Raw genomic sequence first — 14349 nt, 5'->3', positions numbered from 1 at the left:
CAGGTTCAGTTTCATTGCCTTTGGATTCTTCTGAAGGAGGATATGGTTCTTCCGGAGATATGTATCCCGAGTCATTGAGATAACATTTCCATTCTTCTTCAGGATCAGGTAGACCTTCTTCGATACATTCTTCGATAAGGACGTTAACCTCTTGAGGGATTGGATTAAGGAACCCTCCACTAATGAATGTTTCTTTGATCGGACGAAGGGTTTCATCCTTCTTAGTGCAGTTTGAGAATGTTGGTGAACATCCGAGACCTGCTCTAGTTTCATTCTTGGTCGGGATCACAACTTGCCCCCAGCCAGTGGTAGTTCCATCTTTCACTACTTTTACCGCCTCTTTGTAAGAAGAGATTGACGCTTTCTTTTTGGAAGATTCGTCTTCTAAAGAGAGACCTTGGAACTGTGTTCCTTCCACATCATCGGCACCAATGAAAGAGAAATTGGACAAATGACTCACCATCAAGGCTTGTTCTCCACTTATTGTTACCAATTTTCCATTTGTTACAAATTTTAACTTTTGGTGGAGCGTAGAAGTTACTGCCCCTGCTTCATGGATCCATGGTCGTCCTAACAGACAGCTATAAGCAGCTTGAATGTCCATGACCTGGAAGGTGATTTGAAATGTATGTGGACCAATTGTCATGGGAAGGTTGACTTCGCCGATAACAGATTTTCGCGATCCATCAAATGCTTTGACAACTACACCACTGAACTTCATAGGCATTCCTTGGTAAGACAAACGAGCAAGAGTCGTCTTCGGCATCACATTTAAGGAAGATCCGGTGTCTACCAACACATTGGACAAAGAATCTGACTGACAGTTCATAGAAATGTGTAGAGCAAGGTTGTGATTTCTACCCTCCTCAGGGAGTTCTTCATCACAGAAGCTTAAATTGTTACAAGCTGTTATGTTAGCTATTATCCCATCAAAGTGGTCAACAGTCACATCATGGTCTACAAAAGCTTGATCCAAAACTCTCATCAGGGCTTCCCTGTGGGCTTCTGAATTCAACAGCAATGAAAGTATTGAGATTTTTGAAGGAGTCTGCATAAGCTGATCCACAATCTTATATTCACTTCTTTTGATAAGCTTCAAAATTTCATCAAAATCAGGATTCACATTGGTTCCACTGGACTGACCAACATCAGTGTTTGTGTTACTGACAGGATTTTCCACAGGATTTCCCACTGGGACATTGACAGGATTTTGTCCGGTAACAGGAGCAACAGGCTGCTTTGGAGGTAGTGGAGTATACACACGTCCACTTCTTGTTACTCGACTTACATCAGCGATGTTTACGACAGATGAAAGAGTAGGTAAAGGAACTTCTTGTCCATTCTTTATCATGGTAGCATTGTAGTTGTATGGAACTGCCTTGTCAGAGTCATAAGGAACAGGTCCAGGTAGACAAATGATCAAAGGAGCAATAGGAACCTTCGGCTTGTTGTAAGTAACTTCCATGCGCTCAGGCATGTTGAAATGAGGAACGATGACGTTAACTGTAGGCATTTCCGAGTTGATATCTGAGACTAAAAGCTCATGCGGATAGCATCCTATCATGTTAACTTCATTTTCATCCCTATTTCTGTAGATCTGAATAGTACCATTATCCAACAGCACTTGGAGATCTCTTCTCACAATCGAACATCCGTGAGGATCTACACAACATATGCTACAGGAACCATAGTGATGCTGGCGAAAATTCTGCCCTCGACAGAGTGTGGCGTGCATTTGTACCAAATCTGCTCTTGAGAAAATGATATTATAGACTCGGTACGGACCAGGACATCCATACACCATGTTTACAACATGCCCTCCATGATTGGGCAGCGGATTTGCTTGCACATTTGGATTCAAATTTCTGAAAGAGAGGAGATTAGATCTTACCAACCTCTGAACTTCATGTTTCAAAGCTATGCAATGCTCAAGATCATGGCCAGGTGCTCCTTGATGATAAGGGCATGAGACCTCAGCTTTGTACCACCATGGGAGTTTCTCAGGTACTGGTGGTGGTGCTTTAGTTTGAACAAGACCTCTTTCAATCAAAGCAGGGTACAATTCTGTGTAGGTCATTGGAATCGGATCAAACTGTGGAGCTCTTTGTACACGATTCTGATTATTGTTAAACTGTTGAACCTGTGGTCGAGGCTGTTGCTGTTGAAACTGCGGGGTAAATCCCGGATTCGGTGCGGTATTAACGACTGGTGCAATAGCAGCTACCTGTCGTTGACGATTGACATTTCCTCTTGGCTTTCCTTGGGATACCATGTCAACACTTTGTTCTTTCTTCTTTGGGAAACCACTTCCGAACTTTTTGGTTCCGCTTGAAGATCCACCTTCTTTAGTTAGACGTCCGGTTCGGACTCCTTCTTCTAGACGCATCCCCATGTTTACCATTTCAGTGAAATCACTTGGAGCACTAGCAATCATGCGTTCATAGTAAAACGGACTGAGAGTATTCAAGAAGATCTTTGTCATCTCTTTCTCTTTTAACGGTGGATTAATCTGAGCAGCAGTTTCTCTCCATCGTTGGGCATACTCTTTGAAAGCTTCATGGTCTTTCTGAGCCATGGATCGAAGCTGATCTCTGTCCGGAGCCATATCCGAGTTATACTTGTATTGTCGGACAAAGGCCTCACCTAGGTCATTGAATGTTCGAATATTAGTGCTATCCAAGCCTGTGTACCACTTCAGTGCGGCGCCAGTCAAACTGTCTTGAAAGTAATGGATAAGCAACTGATGATTATCTGCATAAGTAGACATCTTCCTGGCATACATCACAAGATGGCTTTGTGGACAAGAACTTCCTTTGTATTTCTCAAAGTCAGGGACCTTGAATTTAGCTGGTATCTGAACACTGGGAACCAAACATAGCTCCTGGGCATTCTTTCCAAACAAATCTTTTCCACGGATAGCTTTAACTTCCAGCTGCATCTTGTTAACTTGTTCTTGGAGATCTCCTACAAGATTACGCTGATTTGTGCTATCACCCTGATCATGATAAATCTCATTGTCTCCGTAAGGAATAGTGTGAACCATAGGAGTCGGAACTGTCATAGTGGGTTGAGAAAGTGCCATAGTGACTTGAGAAAAAGTTATCCCCTGATTTGGAGTAAACTGTGAACTTTGTGCAGCGGGCGCTTCAGTTGTGGATGTTTGAACCCCAGAAACATTATGGCGGAAACCTGTACCAAAACTGAAAGGCGTGCCCCAAGGAGTCAACCAGAGTAGTGACTTCAGATGTTACCGTCGCTTGGCTGTTGGGTGGCGACGGCTGATTCTGTGCGGCCATCAAGGAGTCAACCAGAGTAGTGAGACTTTCCAACTTTTCCTGAAGAGTGGTCACTGTACCACGGAGCTCAATATTCTCTTGTTCAGAGTGTTCCATTACTCTTCTTCTGTTCGAACGAGTATTGTATCTGTGATCTGATTGCGAGCGCGGTCGAGAAACTTTGAGACGCGACAGCTTGACGATCTATTGGAGAAAGATCCAAAAGATAAGATTCTATACAACAGACTCGATATGCAGAATGATGTATGCAAAAAGAAGTTTATGATTTTTCCAAACATTTTAAAGATTATTTCCTTGCAAACATTTGAACACAAACAAATCTATTATTCATTTTTTTTTATTGCAATAATGGGAAATGTTACAACATTGGAGCGTAGCTCCTTACAAAAGCAAATGATAAATAAAAAAGCTAAACAATCCTAAGCATCTTCATCAGACGAAGAACCAAATGCATTGTGCAGCTTGAGCTTCATGATTTCTTTCCCATAGTGAGCTTTCAATTCGGCCTTTTCAGTCCTCAGCTTGTCAACAATATTCTTCCAATCATCAGGAGTCGGAGCGTTGCTTGTTGAGCCTTCAAGATTCTTCTTGCTTTCTTTGATGTATCTCTTGATTGCAGCATCTTTCTGACGAATCTTCTCATCTTTACTCATGAGCCATCCATCTTGACAGTAGAGAGTTTCTTCGTGATCTTTCACTCTTTTCTTCAACTTTCTATTTTCCACCTCAGTGCTACGATACTTTTCTTCCCAAGCATCTTTTTCTGTCCTCATCTTGGTCAAAGTGTCTTGGTATTCCTCCATAGCGGGAATGTTGGGTCGTTGAGATACTGCAGGAAACATGGGTTTTTCGTAAGCATAAGGCATTTGAAACTCCTTTGCTCTTTTCTTTACCCAGCAGGTGTAGGCGTCCATGGCAATGCAATTTCTTTCCTCGCCTTTTTCTTTCCATCGGACGTCGTACCAAGCTTTCACCATTCTCGCTTTCAAACTTTTAGGATTATCCCCTTCTCGGTAGAAGTAACCTTCCACTGTAGGACCAATGGGTTTAACTGAATTTGCATACCCGAGTTGTCGTCGGGCTAGGACTGGATTGTAGTTAATTCCTCCTTGCGTACCAATGAGGGGTACGTTGGCGAACTCTCCACAACTATCAATGGTTTCTGTACCACAACGAGCCAAGGTATACCAACGGATATCATTATTAGTAAGAGACATAAGTCTTCGAGGCCAACGCAAACCTTCTCGGTTTTCTGTGAAAATAGGAGACTGAGGTAAGTGTGAAACAATCCATTTGAACAACAGAGGTGCACAACATACAATGATTCCACCGCCTTGGCGATTCCTATGATGGACAGAGAAATACATGTCACCCAGTAAAGTCGGAACGGGATTTCCAATCAGAAAGATCTTTATGGCATTGATATCAACAAAGTTGTCGACATTGGGAAACAGAACCAACCCATAGATGAGCAAGGCTAGTGTAGCTTCAAAAGCTATCATGCTACCAGTCTCGATGAAATCAAAGGCTTTCTTTACCAGGAAGTGTGAAGTTAATCCCAGAAGGTTTCCTTTGGTAGTCCAATTACTCTCTACTTCATACTTCTTCATGTGGACACTTGCTGCAATGACGTGTGACTTAGGAATGGCTTCCAAGCCATTGAAGGGTATCTTGTCAGACACAGGAATACCTAAAAGATTGGCATATTCTTCCAAGGTCGGTACCAACTGGTAGTCTGGAAAGGTGAAACACCGGTAGACGGGATCATAGAACTGAACCAGAGTTTTGAGAAGTCCTTCATCAACATGAGTGTTCAGAATAGGCAAAAGCTTTCCATAACTTTTCCTAAAATTACAAGGATCTTGTACAAAAGATGCTAACTCTATCAGTCTTTCTACATCAGGCGCTTTGAAACCGTACTTTTTGGTATACCTTTTTTCCATAACTTAATCCTATAATGTTTGCAAAGAAAATTCTCTAAATTTTTTTGGAAAAATCATGTTTTTTATGGAAAAAGATGGGTTTTCTAATGAATGTATGAATGCATGGATGCATGGATGCCACATATTCAAACATGGTAAAGCAAACATGGTAGTTCAAACATGGTAACACTAACATGATACTACAAACATGGTACACAAACATGGTAACGCAAACATGGTAACGCATAGGTCCACAGGTCCAAAGTCACGAGCATGAGGTCAGAGAACCAAAAATGGGAAAGTTCTAGTTAATCACCTGCACAACATGTTCTACTGATACGTCAGAGTCTACATTTTTCTTTCGGATATTACCGGCCTTCCACAATTAAACTCATGAGCCAGTAATATTCTCAAGAAAAACTCGTCTGAGTGTGGTTCTCCGCATGACAACTAATCCAAGTCTTCACCTGAATAGTTTCTGCACCACAACCTAATAAGGCCAGGATGGGTTGGGGTTCTACGGCCAACTCAGCTTCTACAGTTCAATGAAAGTAATAATGTCTTCGCTACGAAACATGCTAAACATATATTACCAACAAGGAACCTCCACTGAGCGGAAGGATTCTCAAGTGCGCCTGCACATGACTATACCCTCCACCTAATTTCTTATGTGTACTTAATCCGGGTTAGGATTTGTCCATAATGTATCACTTGTAACAGAACCACGCAAGTAATAGAACCAGAGAATCACACATGTAACAAAAAATGAAATGAAAAATAAAGCAAATAGAATTAACCCTTCCTTTGGAAACAATAAAAAGATGGTCCCCAGTGAAGTCGCCATTTTTTCTGTCGCGGGGAAAAATCGTTTGTCTTTTTTGGGATGAGACACCTGATGCCTTCTTTGGGCTCGAGTGCTCAAAAAATGATTTTTCTTTTGTTTCGACCAAACTTTTTATTGTTTCCAAAAGAGGAAAAGGAAAAAAGCTGCAATAACCTAAAAAGTGGGGGAGAGATCTTGGGTAAGAGGGTTGGTTATACGAAGGGAAGGTATTAGCACCCAACGTATCTATAGTACTCTATAGGTTTCTTTGCTTTGTTTTTCATTCCATGTTATTGAGAGGTTCTTGTGAAATAGGTGGGACCTAAGGTATTTGTTTGATTATGCTCGCAAAGATCATCGCAATCCTCTGCATACATATCCCCTAGAGGGAATCAGAGCATCTGTAGCTCGGGGTCTACGGGTGCTAAGGTTTGAATGGTTTTTTTTTGTTTTGTTTTGCTCGCCAAGGATCGACCTTGTGCCTACGTATTCTCAAAGGGATGTTGAGAAAGTCAGAGCAATCGTAGTTCCCACTTATGCTAGTGGAAGCAAAGGATAAGAGACAAATGTCATCTAAATGTTCGATGTATCTAATCTATATCATCACATACATCTGTTTGATTTTTGTTTGAAAATCTTTTCATTATAAGCCCGGGGCCATGCCACTTATGGTGCTTAGAATGATAAAGATGTTTTTGTGTTTAACCAGCCTTGTGGCAAAAACTCTCAATGAAGTCAGCCTTGTGACAAAAAGTTTTGATTAATCAGCCAGCCTCGTGGCAAAAGTTTCAATGAAGTCAGCCTTGTGACAAAAACTTTGATTAATCAGCCAGTATGGTGGCAAAACGGTTTGATTGATTAGCCAGCCTTGTGGCAAAAAAGTTTGATTGATTAGCCAGCCTTGTGGCAAAAAAAAGTTTGATAAATTAATTGTTTGTGATGATATAGAAGAGATACTCCTATCATAGAGATGATAAATGTCTAATCTCCTAGGGTATTTGATTTGGATATTGGGGATGCTTATAAGAAGCCCGTGGGTCCTTGTACGAAGCCCAAGAGGAGGCTATCCGAGGGTCCTTGCATTGTAAGCCCAAGAGGAGACTATGGGAGGGACAATCGAGGGTCCTTGCATTGTAAGCCCAATAGGAGGCTATGGGAGGGTCACTCGTTTGTACAAAGCCCAAGGGGAGGCATGGTATAGTTGGTCTGAGCTCTTAGAGCGATTTCACCGGGAAACCATACTCTATGTCCTAACCTAAACTAGTGGAGATTCTTTGCACGAAGCCCAATAGGAGGCTATGGGGAACCTAGTGTTGTACTAAGTTGAACAAGCACACATATCACACATATGAACAAACATGAACAAGTATGAACAAATATGAACAAACATGAACAATTATATATATGACAAAGTGTGTGTATATAATGGAGTTTATGAAGGAAATATACCTGTAAGCATGATCCATTTGTATACACGGGGGCTCGGGACTCACACTCGGGGAGAGGTCCGCTTGAGTTTATTCAAAGCTATGTAAACAGGTTTTTACAAGGGCTTGGGACTTATACCTACATGGAGGCCCGTGGTATATTTTTGGGAAGATTTAAAGAAAAACCTTCATTTTTGGTTTGTTATTCAAAGTTAAAAATCAAATTGATCGAGATATGTACAAAAAAGGTGTATGTACAAAAGGGGCTTGGGACTTATACCTACGTGGAGGCCCGTGTTTTATTTACAAAACATGGTTGACTGTTTTATTTACAGACGCGTGGTTTCGCTTTTGAAAAACTGTTTGAAGATTTGTTTTGAAAGAAGTTTTCTGTTTAAAACCGTACAAAAAGAAAAGAAATGGGACTTACACTCTCTAATATTCGAGAGGCCCCACTTCATTTTGAAAATCAATTGATCAATTAAAAAGGTTTAATCAATAGTTCAAAAAGAAATGGTTTATCATTTTGAAAAGAATCGCGATCGCTAGTTTTAAAACGATTCGAATTTGAAAGAAATCAACTTAATTTAGTTTAAAACAAGTTTTAATGCTTAATTAAGACCTAAGTGACTAGGGTTTGATCACAAAAATATTTACAAGTGATTAGGTTTGAAAATTAAATGAAAAACAATATTTAAAGTATTTAAAAACACTTAAAAATGCATCATTTTAAACCTAATTAAAAACATATTAAATAAATCTTTTTTTGTGATTTTTTTTAATATTGTCAAAATAGGTATATTAAATAAGAAGTGTTTAAAAAATGAAGAAAAAATAAGTTGATTTGATTGGTTAAATTAATTGATGAAGTTTGTAAAAAAATGAAAGAAAAATAGTGTCAAAAAATTGGTTTTGTCTTCCAAAGGGCTTGAACCCACGCCCTTGTGTTTACCACTCAAAACATGAACCAAGCGAGCTGCGCGTGCAGCTTGTTATTCATACGCTTCCAATGCATTATATTTTAAAACAAATATTTGAAATTTCCAAACCAAAAAACGCGCCAAGAACACAACCCTAACTGAATTTTGAATTTCTTCAAATCTGTGTTGTTTTGATCAGGTAAAGGGTCTATTCCACTTGGTTTTGGACGAGGAACATGATGATGACCTTTAATTTCATTTATTTTCACTCTAAGGGGGTCAATTTTCGCATGAACATGAAGAACCCTAAAACTGAAATTCAATGTGAAATTGTGTATGTGCAAGTTATGATACAATTGATTGAGGGTTAATGATCCTCATAGGTGCAGAAACAAGATGGTATGCTCACATTTCATTTATGATGCGTGCAAGTATGAATTTGAAGCTCATGAGAACTTACCTTAAAAACGGCACAACTGAGAATCGAATTCTTGCTTGGAGGTGTTACAGAAGTTGTTTGATGATCTGGATAGCTTCAATGGACCTTATGGAAGGTGTCTGGATGCTTGGAACCATCTGAATTCATCTGGGCATGGTCATGGTACCCGACCTGCATAAGCTTCAAGAGTGAATCGAATTTGATGATTCTGAGGTTATTGGCTATATGTGATGGATTGGATAGTTCATATGTGATATATGGATGATGTTAGAAGTGATAGTTTGGACAGAATTGAGCCTGAATGAAAATTGGCATGATAAGGTTCATTTCATGTTCATATGGAGGTGAGATGATGATTCTGAGTTTTGGGGTGATTTGGGGTGTGTGAGTGGTTCAAACACATCCCATATGATGTTTATGAGTTGTTAGAACCATCACTTTGGCCATAACTCAAAGGGTTTGGAGGTTGAGTTTTCTACCTCTTTGAAAACTATGAAACTTGCAATTCAAGAAAGAAGAGAGAAAACCTATAATTGTGAGGTTTTGGTGTGAATTGAAGAGTGATTTGCACCTCTATTTATAGGCCAAGCTTTCTAAATACCAAGCCCTTGCAACTTGCTTCTTCTTTGGTGATTTGGCTTAAGGGATAGAAAGGAATCTTTTACATTAAATGCATATGGTTAAAGTTACTAAACCATGGTTAAAATTGGCTATGCTTCTTATCTCTTTCCCATCTGTCTCAAATCAGAAAATATCTTCCAATTATTGCCTCTATGTATCATTACTTGGTCCATTTGGCAATTTGGCTCATAACTTAGTGAAAATGGCATGAAATTTCAAGTGAAAAGTTCACTAATGGCAAAATTCAAAACCATAGCTACACTCCATATTTTTTCATGCTCTTGGACATTTTGGAAAGCTCATATTACACACTTCAAAACCCTAGTTGAAAGTTTCTTCAAGATCTTTAAGGAAGTGGGTGAAAAAGATCCATGAACTTTGAAGAAAATGAGATTTCAAGTGAAGTTTTCAAAAAGTACCAACTTTGAAGCACCATATCTCTTAAATGGTTGATCTTTTGAAAAAAATTTATATGTGTCAAAGTTGTTTATTGGATCAAAATCTACAACTTTCATGTTGGAAGTTTTTTTCAGTTTGTAGGTGAAATTTTGAGAAATTCCCTTCCAAAGTTTGGAAAAAACCATGAAAAACACTTAGAAATTTTTCTAAGTATGAAAAGTCAAACTTTTGACTTTTGATTCTTGATTGATTTTCTTGATTTTTCTTGATCAAATGACTTCTCATATCATATATTGATGATTTAAAACTTCAAAAGTCATGGTTGACCAAAATTCCCCAAAAGTCAATGGTGATCCTGTACAGTTGACTTATTTCAGACGAATCGCGTTTCTGGAGATTTCAAATGAAACAGGCTATCCTCATCAAATGAATGGTATGAATGGATCATATTGAAGCATTAGAGGATATTGAGCCATGATTTGAGTTGTGGCACCATGTCCTGATTAAAAAGTCAGTTGTTTAGTGAATTAGGTCAAAAACCCTAATTGTCGACCTGATGAAATTGATGACTGTAGGTCTTGAATTGAGATACAATTTCCATTGTATATTGTCATAGGGATCATTTGAGGATGATTGAAACCTTTGATTGACTTCCTGGGGATTTTTAGGGTTTCTCAAATGTGATCCCTGATTTCAGTCCCTGATAGTTCAAAAATCCTGATTTGAGGATTTGTCTGATCAATCTTTGTATAGGAGATGTTCTGAGCCAATGGATTAGGTCAAAATGATGCACTTGAGGTCTTGAGGTCATGTCCCAAGTCATTAGGTCAAATTCTGAGCAAAAGTCAGGGGTATGCTATCTTCAGTCAAAACCTTAACTTGGTTGATTCAGAGCCTTTGAGCTTGTTGAAATGAATCTCTGAGGACCAAATGTTGATTGTTGATGAAGATAGTTCTTTTGAGATGAAGGGAGAACAAAACCCTAATTGATTGTTACTTGTACTAATGAGTGATTTCCTGATTAAATCCTGCTGAGTCACAAGTAACAAACACAAGCTATGCAATTTTGTTAGAGATGCAAATGATGCATATGCTATGATATGAGGTGGTATCTTAGGTCAAAAATTGGGGTATGACAGCATTGATTAATAAGGAGGTGGAATAGCAGAGTATACCGGAGCTCGACCTTGGTCAACAGAGGCGGTGCTAGTCTCACCTTCTTTCTTCTTCACGAATCCGGAGTAGGGCTTCTTACTATTACCATTAGAAGTGCTAGGATTAGTAACACCTTGAATGATGCCAGCTTTAACATAGTTCTCAACTCGTTCACCAATGATGACCACATCTGAGAAGGAAGGAGAAGTATTACTAACCATGTGCTAAAGATACGGCCCTTTCAGAGTTCCCATAAACAGATCAATCAATTCACGGTCCAAGAGAGGAGGTTGGACTCGAGCAGCAAGTTCACGCCACCTCTGGGCGTACTCCTTAAAAGACTCTTCAGACTTTTGTGACATATTTTGAAGTTGAGCACGGCTAGGAGCCATAGCAGTATTATAGTGGTATTGTTTCAAGAAGGCATCAACAAGTTCTCCCCAAGTACTAACATTGGACCTCACAAGTTTCATATACCACTCCAACGGAGCTCCGGTGAGACTGTCCTGAAAGAAATGCATGAGCAATGGTTCATTTTCAGCATGAGCGGCCATCTTGCGGTAGTAGGAACGAATGTGAGTCTCTGGGCAGGTGACTCCCTTGTAATTATCAAAGTCTAGCACTTTAAACTTTGGGGGAATAACAATCCCAGGTACCAAGCACAAAGCAGCAGTGTTGAAACTCGAAGTTTTAGCAACCTCAATGGCCTTAAGGCGTTCTTCAAGAGCTTGGTACATCTTAGCAGTCTCGGTTAACTCAGCAGTAAGATCATGGTCGAGATCAATGACCTCGTGGTGGTCGTCCACTACTTTAAGTGTCTCGTTAACAGGAGTCTCTTTAGTTTTCACTCCTCCATCAGCAGAATTGGTAGGAGCATCCTTGACCAATCCAGCGACGCTCTTTCTGAGCTCCTCTTGTCCTTGGACAACGACATGGAGAGTCTCCATAAGTTGGGTCATTCTTTCCCCCATAACATCCATATCCCTACGGAGGGAAGCTTGATTCTGTTCAAATTGGTCCATGATTCTCTTCTCGTTATTTCTGGTGCGGTAAGGATGTAAGAAAGTCAGCTTCGTCGTCGGAAAAAAAATCTGTTGTTGGAAGGGACCCCAATTAGAATCTGATAAAAAAAACTGAAAATGCAATGTGATAATGTGAATGTATGTTTGCATGTGTGCATATGATGTGTTATGTCATTTTCAGGGTATCCAAAATTGAATTGATGGTCAAGAATAAATAACAACGCGATGAGGGAGACATCAAGTGGAAACAGAAAGCAATTCATTGCATTCATAATAGCTCTTTAAGGCAAGTAGGTTTATACACAAACATCATTGTTTCAACATAAAGAAAATAGAGACCCCATCCAACAATTCTGGTGGTGATCTACAAACAAATTCAACTACTACTTCATCTCGGTGTAGAACAAAGGCCCTCCTTGTCTGAAATGGTCGTCGCTCCACTTTTTGGTTTCATTAAACAGCTTCTTAGTCGCCTCTCGATCTCTTCCTTTGACAAAGCTTTGGATTACCACGTCCTTTCGGAATAACTGCCCATCTAGCTTCTTGCAGCACTCCCTAAGTTCGTCACATCCTTTTCATTCTGGGAGATAAGCTTTCTCAGGTGCATTCTCCGTACTCATCATTTGGTCTCTGAGCTTGGCATTCTCTTCTGTTAGCCGGGCGGTGCGGAGGTGACTTCCTTTCAATTGATTCTCAACTGCTATTCTTTGGGTAGTCTCCTCTTCCAGTTTCTTCTTCATAGTTCTCAACGCATATTTGGTTTCTTTCTCCAGTCGGAGCTTGTGGGCTTTCAAGTCTTCTTGGTACTCTCGTCTGAGCTTCTCTTTTTCTTCCTTTATAGCCTTTTCCATAACCTTTTGAGGGTCTTCAGTAGGAACAACAGCAGCTTTTCCGCCCTTTTCAGTTCTAGTCCTCTTCCTGACTTGAGAAGACTCTCCTTTGAGAGTTTTAAGTTCACGGGCTAGCTCATTCTTTGTTTGCTTAACAAGGTAGTGCTTTAAATTCACGTCCCTATCTTTCTCTTTTAACCTCAAATTGGCGACACGGACTTGGTCAAAACGCTCTCTCGGTACCATGGCTTCCGATATCTTCGGAGGTTGTGCATACAAGAGAGGAACCTCCGGGAACGGTAGAAAAAGTGTCTTGATTCTCTCTTTAACCCAATCGGTATAAGGATCCATGGAAATAGCATTCTTGGCTCCTAAGGTGGATCTCTCACCTATATGGATATTGTTCCAAGCTTTTCTGACTTCCTCATGCGCTACGGGGTTAGTTCCTCTTTCAAAGTATACGGATTGGTGAATTTCTTTATCCAAAGGGGCATTCTTCATGGCATAACCCAACTGGCGAAGGGCAAGAACTGGATTATAGTTAATACATCCTCTCGTTCCAATGAGTGGGACGTTACCAAAGTTTCCACACCTGACAATGACTTCAGATATACCCGTTCGGATTTGATACCACACAATGTCATTTGCAGTAAGTCCCATGATTCTTTGAGACCATTTCTGAGTAGAGGTAACAAACGGACCACTAGCAGGCAAGTGAGATTTGAACCAGTTATACAACAACGGCAAGCAACCTCGAATAGCTCCCCTTTTACCATGCCGAGAGTGAATGGAATAATATGTATCAGCCAATAGGGTAGGAATTGGATTCTTATCCATAAAGAGACATATAGCAGCCAAATCAACGAACTTGTGAATGTTGGGGAACATCACAATTCCATAAATCAGAACGGCCAAAATAGCATTGAAAGCCTCCCATATCCCTTTGTCAGCAAATTCCTGAGCCTTTTCAACCAAGAAACTCATATAGAAACCATGAGTGTCACCATTCTTCTTCTAGTTATTATGAACATCTCCCAGGCTCAAATAAAGAGCGTTGGCAATGTAATCCAACCTAGGTTTCTCCGGGACACAAACAAAAGGCACTCTGTGTTGAATCTTGATGTTGAGGAGGCAAGAGTACTCTTCGAGAGTGGGAGCTAGCTGATAATCTGAGAATGTGAAACAACAGATATCTGGGTCGTAGAACTGAAGAAGGGTAGATAAAGCCCATTCGTCGACACGCGAGTACAGAAGAGATAAGATGTTGCCATAGTTGTCACTGAACACTATTTCATTATGACCAGTAACCAATTCACCCAATTGTCCCAACTGAACCATGCCCTCACGATGGAAAGTATAAGTGTGTGTGCGCCTTGTAGCTCCTTGGTTGACGGTCACGTTGTTATCCATTCTTGACGGAGATTGATATTTTCTGGATACCCTGAAAAATGACATGCATATGAGAGTTAACTTTTTCTTTTCTTTTCTTTCTTTT

General features: G+C 40.1%; 1 protein-coding gene across 1 annotated transcript; it reads right to left on the bottom strand.

The window, feature by feature from the left end:
- Positions 1-244: 244 nt before the first annotated feature.
- Positions 245-11556, bottom strand: LOC131604910 (uncharacterized; the record flags this gene model as incomplete). Its single annotated transcript, XM_058877325.1, has 4 exons — positions 11451-11556; positions 11023-11192; positions 2291-2878; positions 245-1075 (listed from the first exon to the last, which is right to left on the bottom strand). Coding segments are annotated over exons 1-4 (1695 nt in total), but the record flags the coding sequence as incomplete, so codon positions are not given.
- Positions 11557-14349: the final 2793 nt, after the last annotated feature.

This window comes from Vicia villosa, linkage group LG5, assembly GCF_029867415.1.
Source record: "Vicia villosa cultivar HV-30 ecotype Madison, WI linkage group LG5, Vvil1.0, whole genome shotgun sequence".
NCBI lineage: Eukaryota > Viridiplantae > Streptophyta > Magnoliopsida > Fabales > Fabaceae > Vicia > Vicia villosa.
Note: the sequence above shows the minus strand (reverse complement) of the source record. Positions and strands in the feature narration are given on the sequence as shown.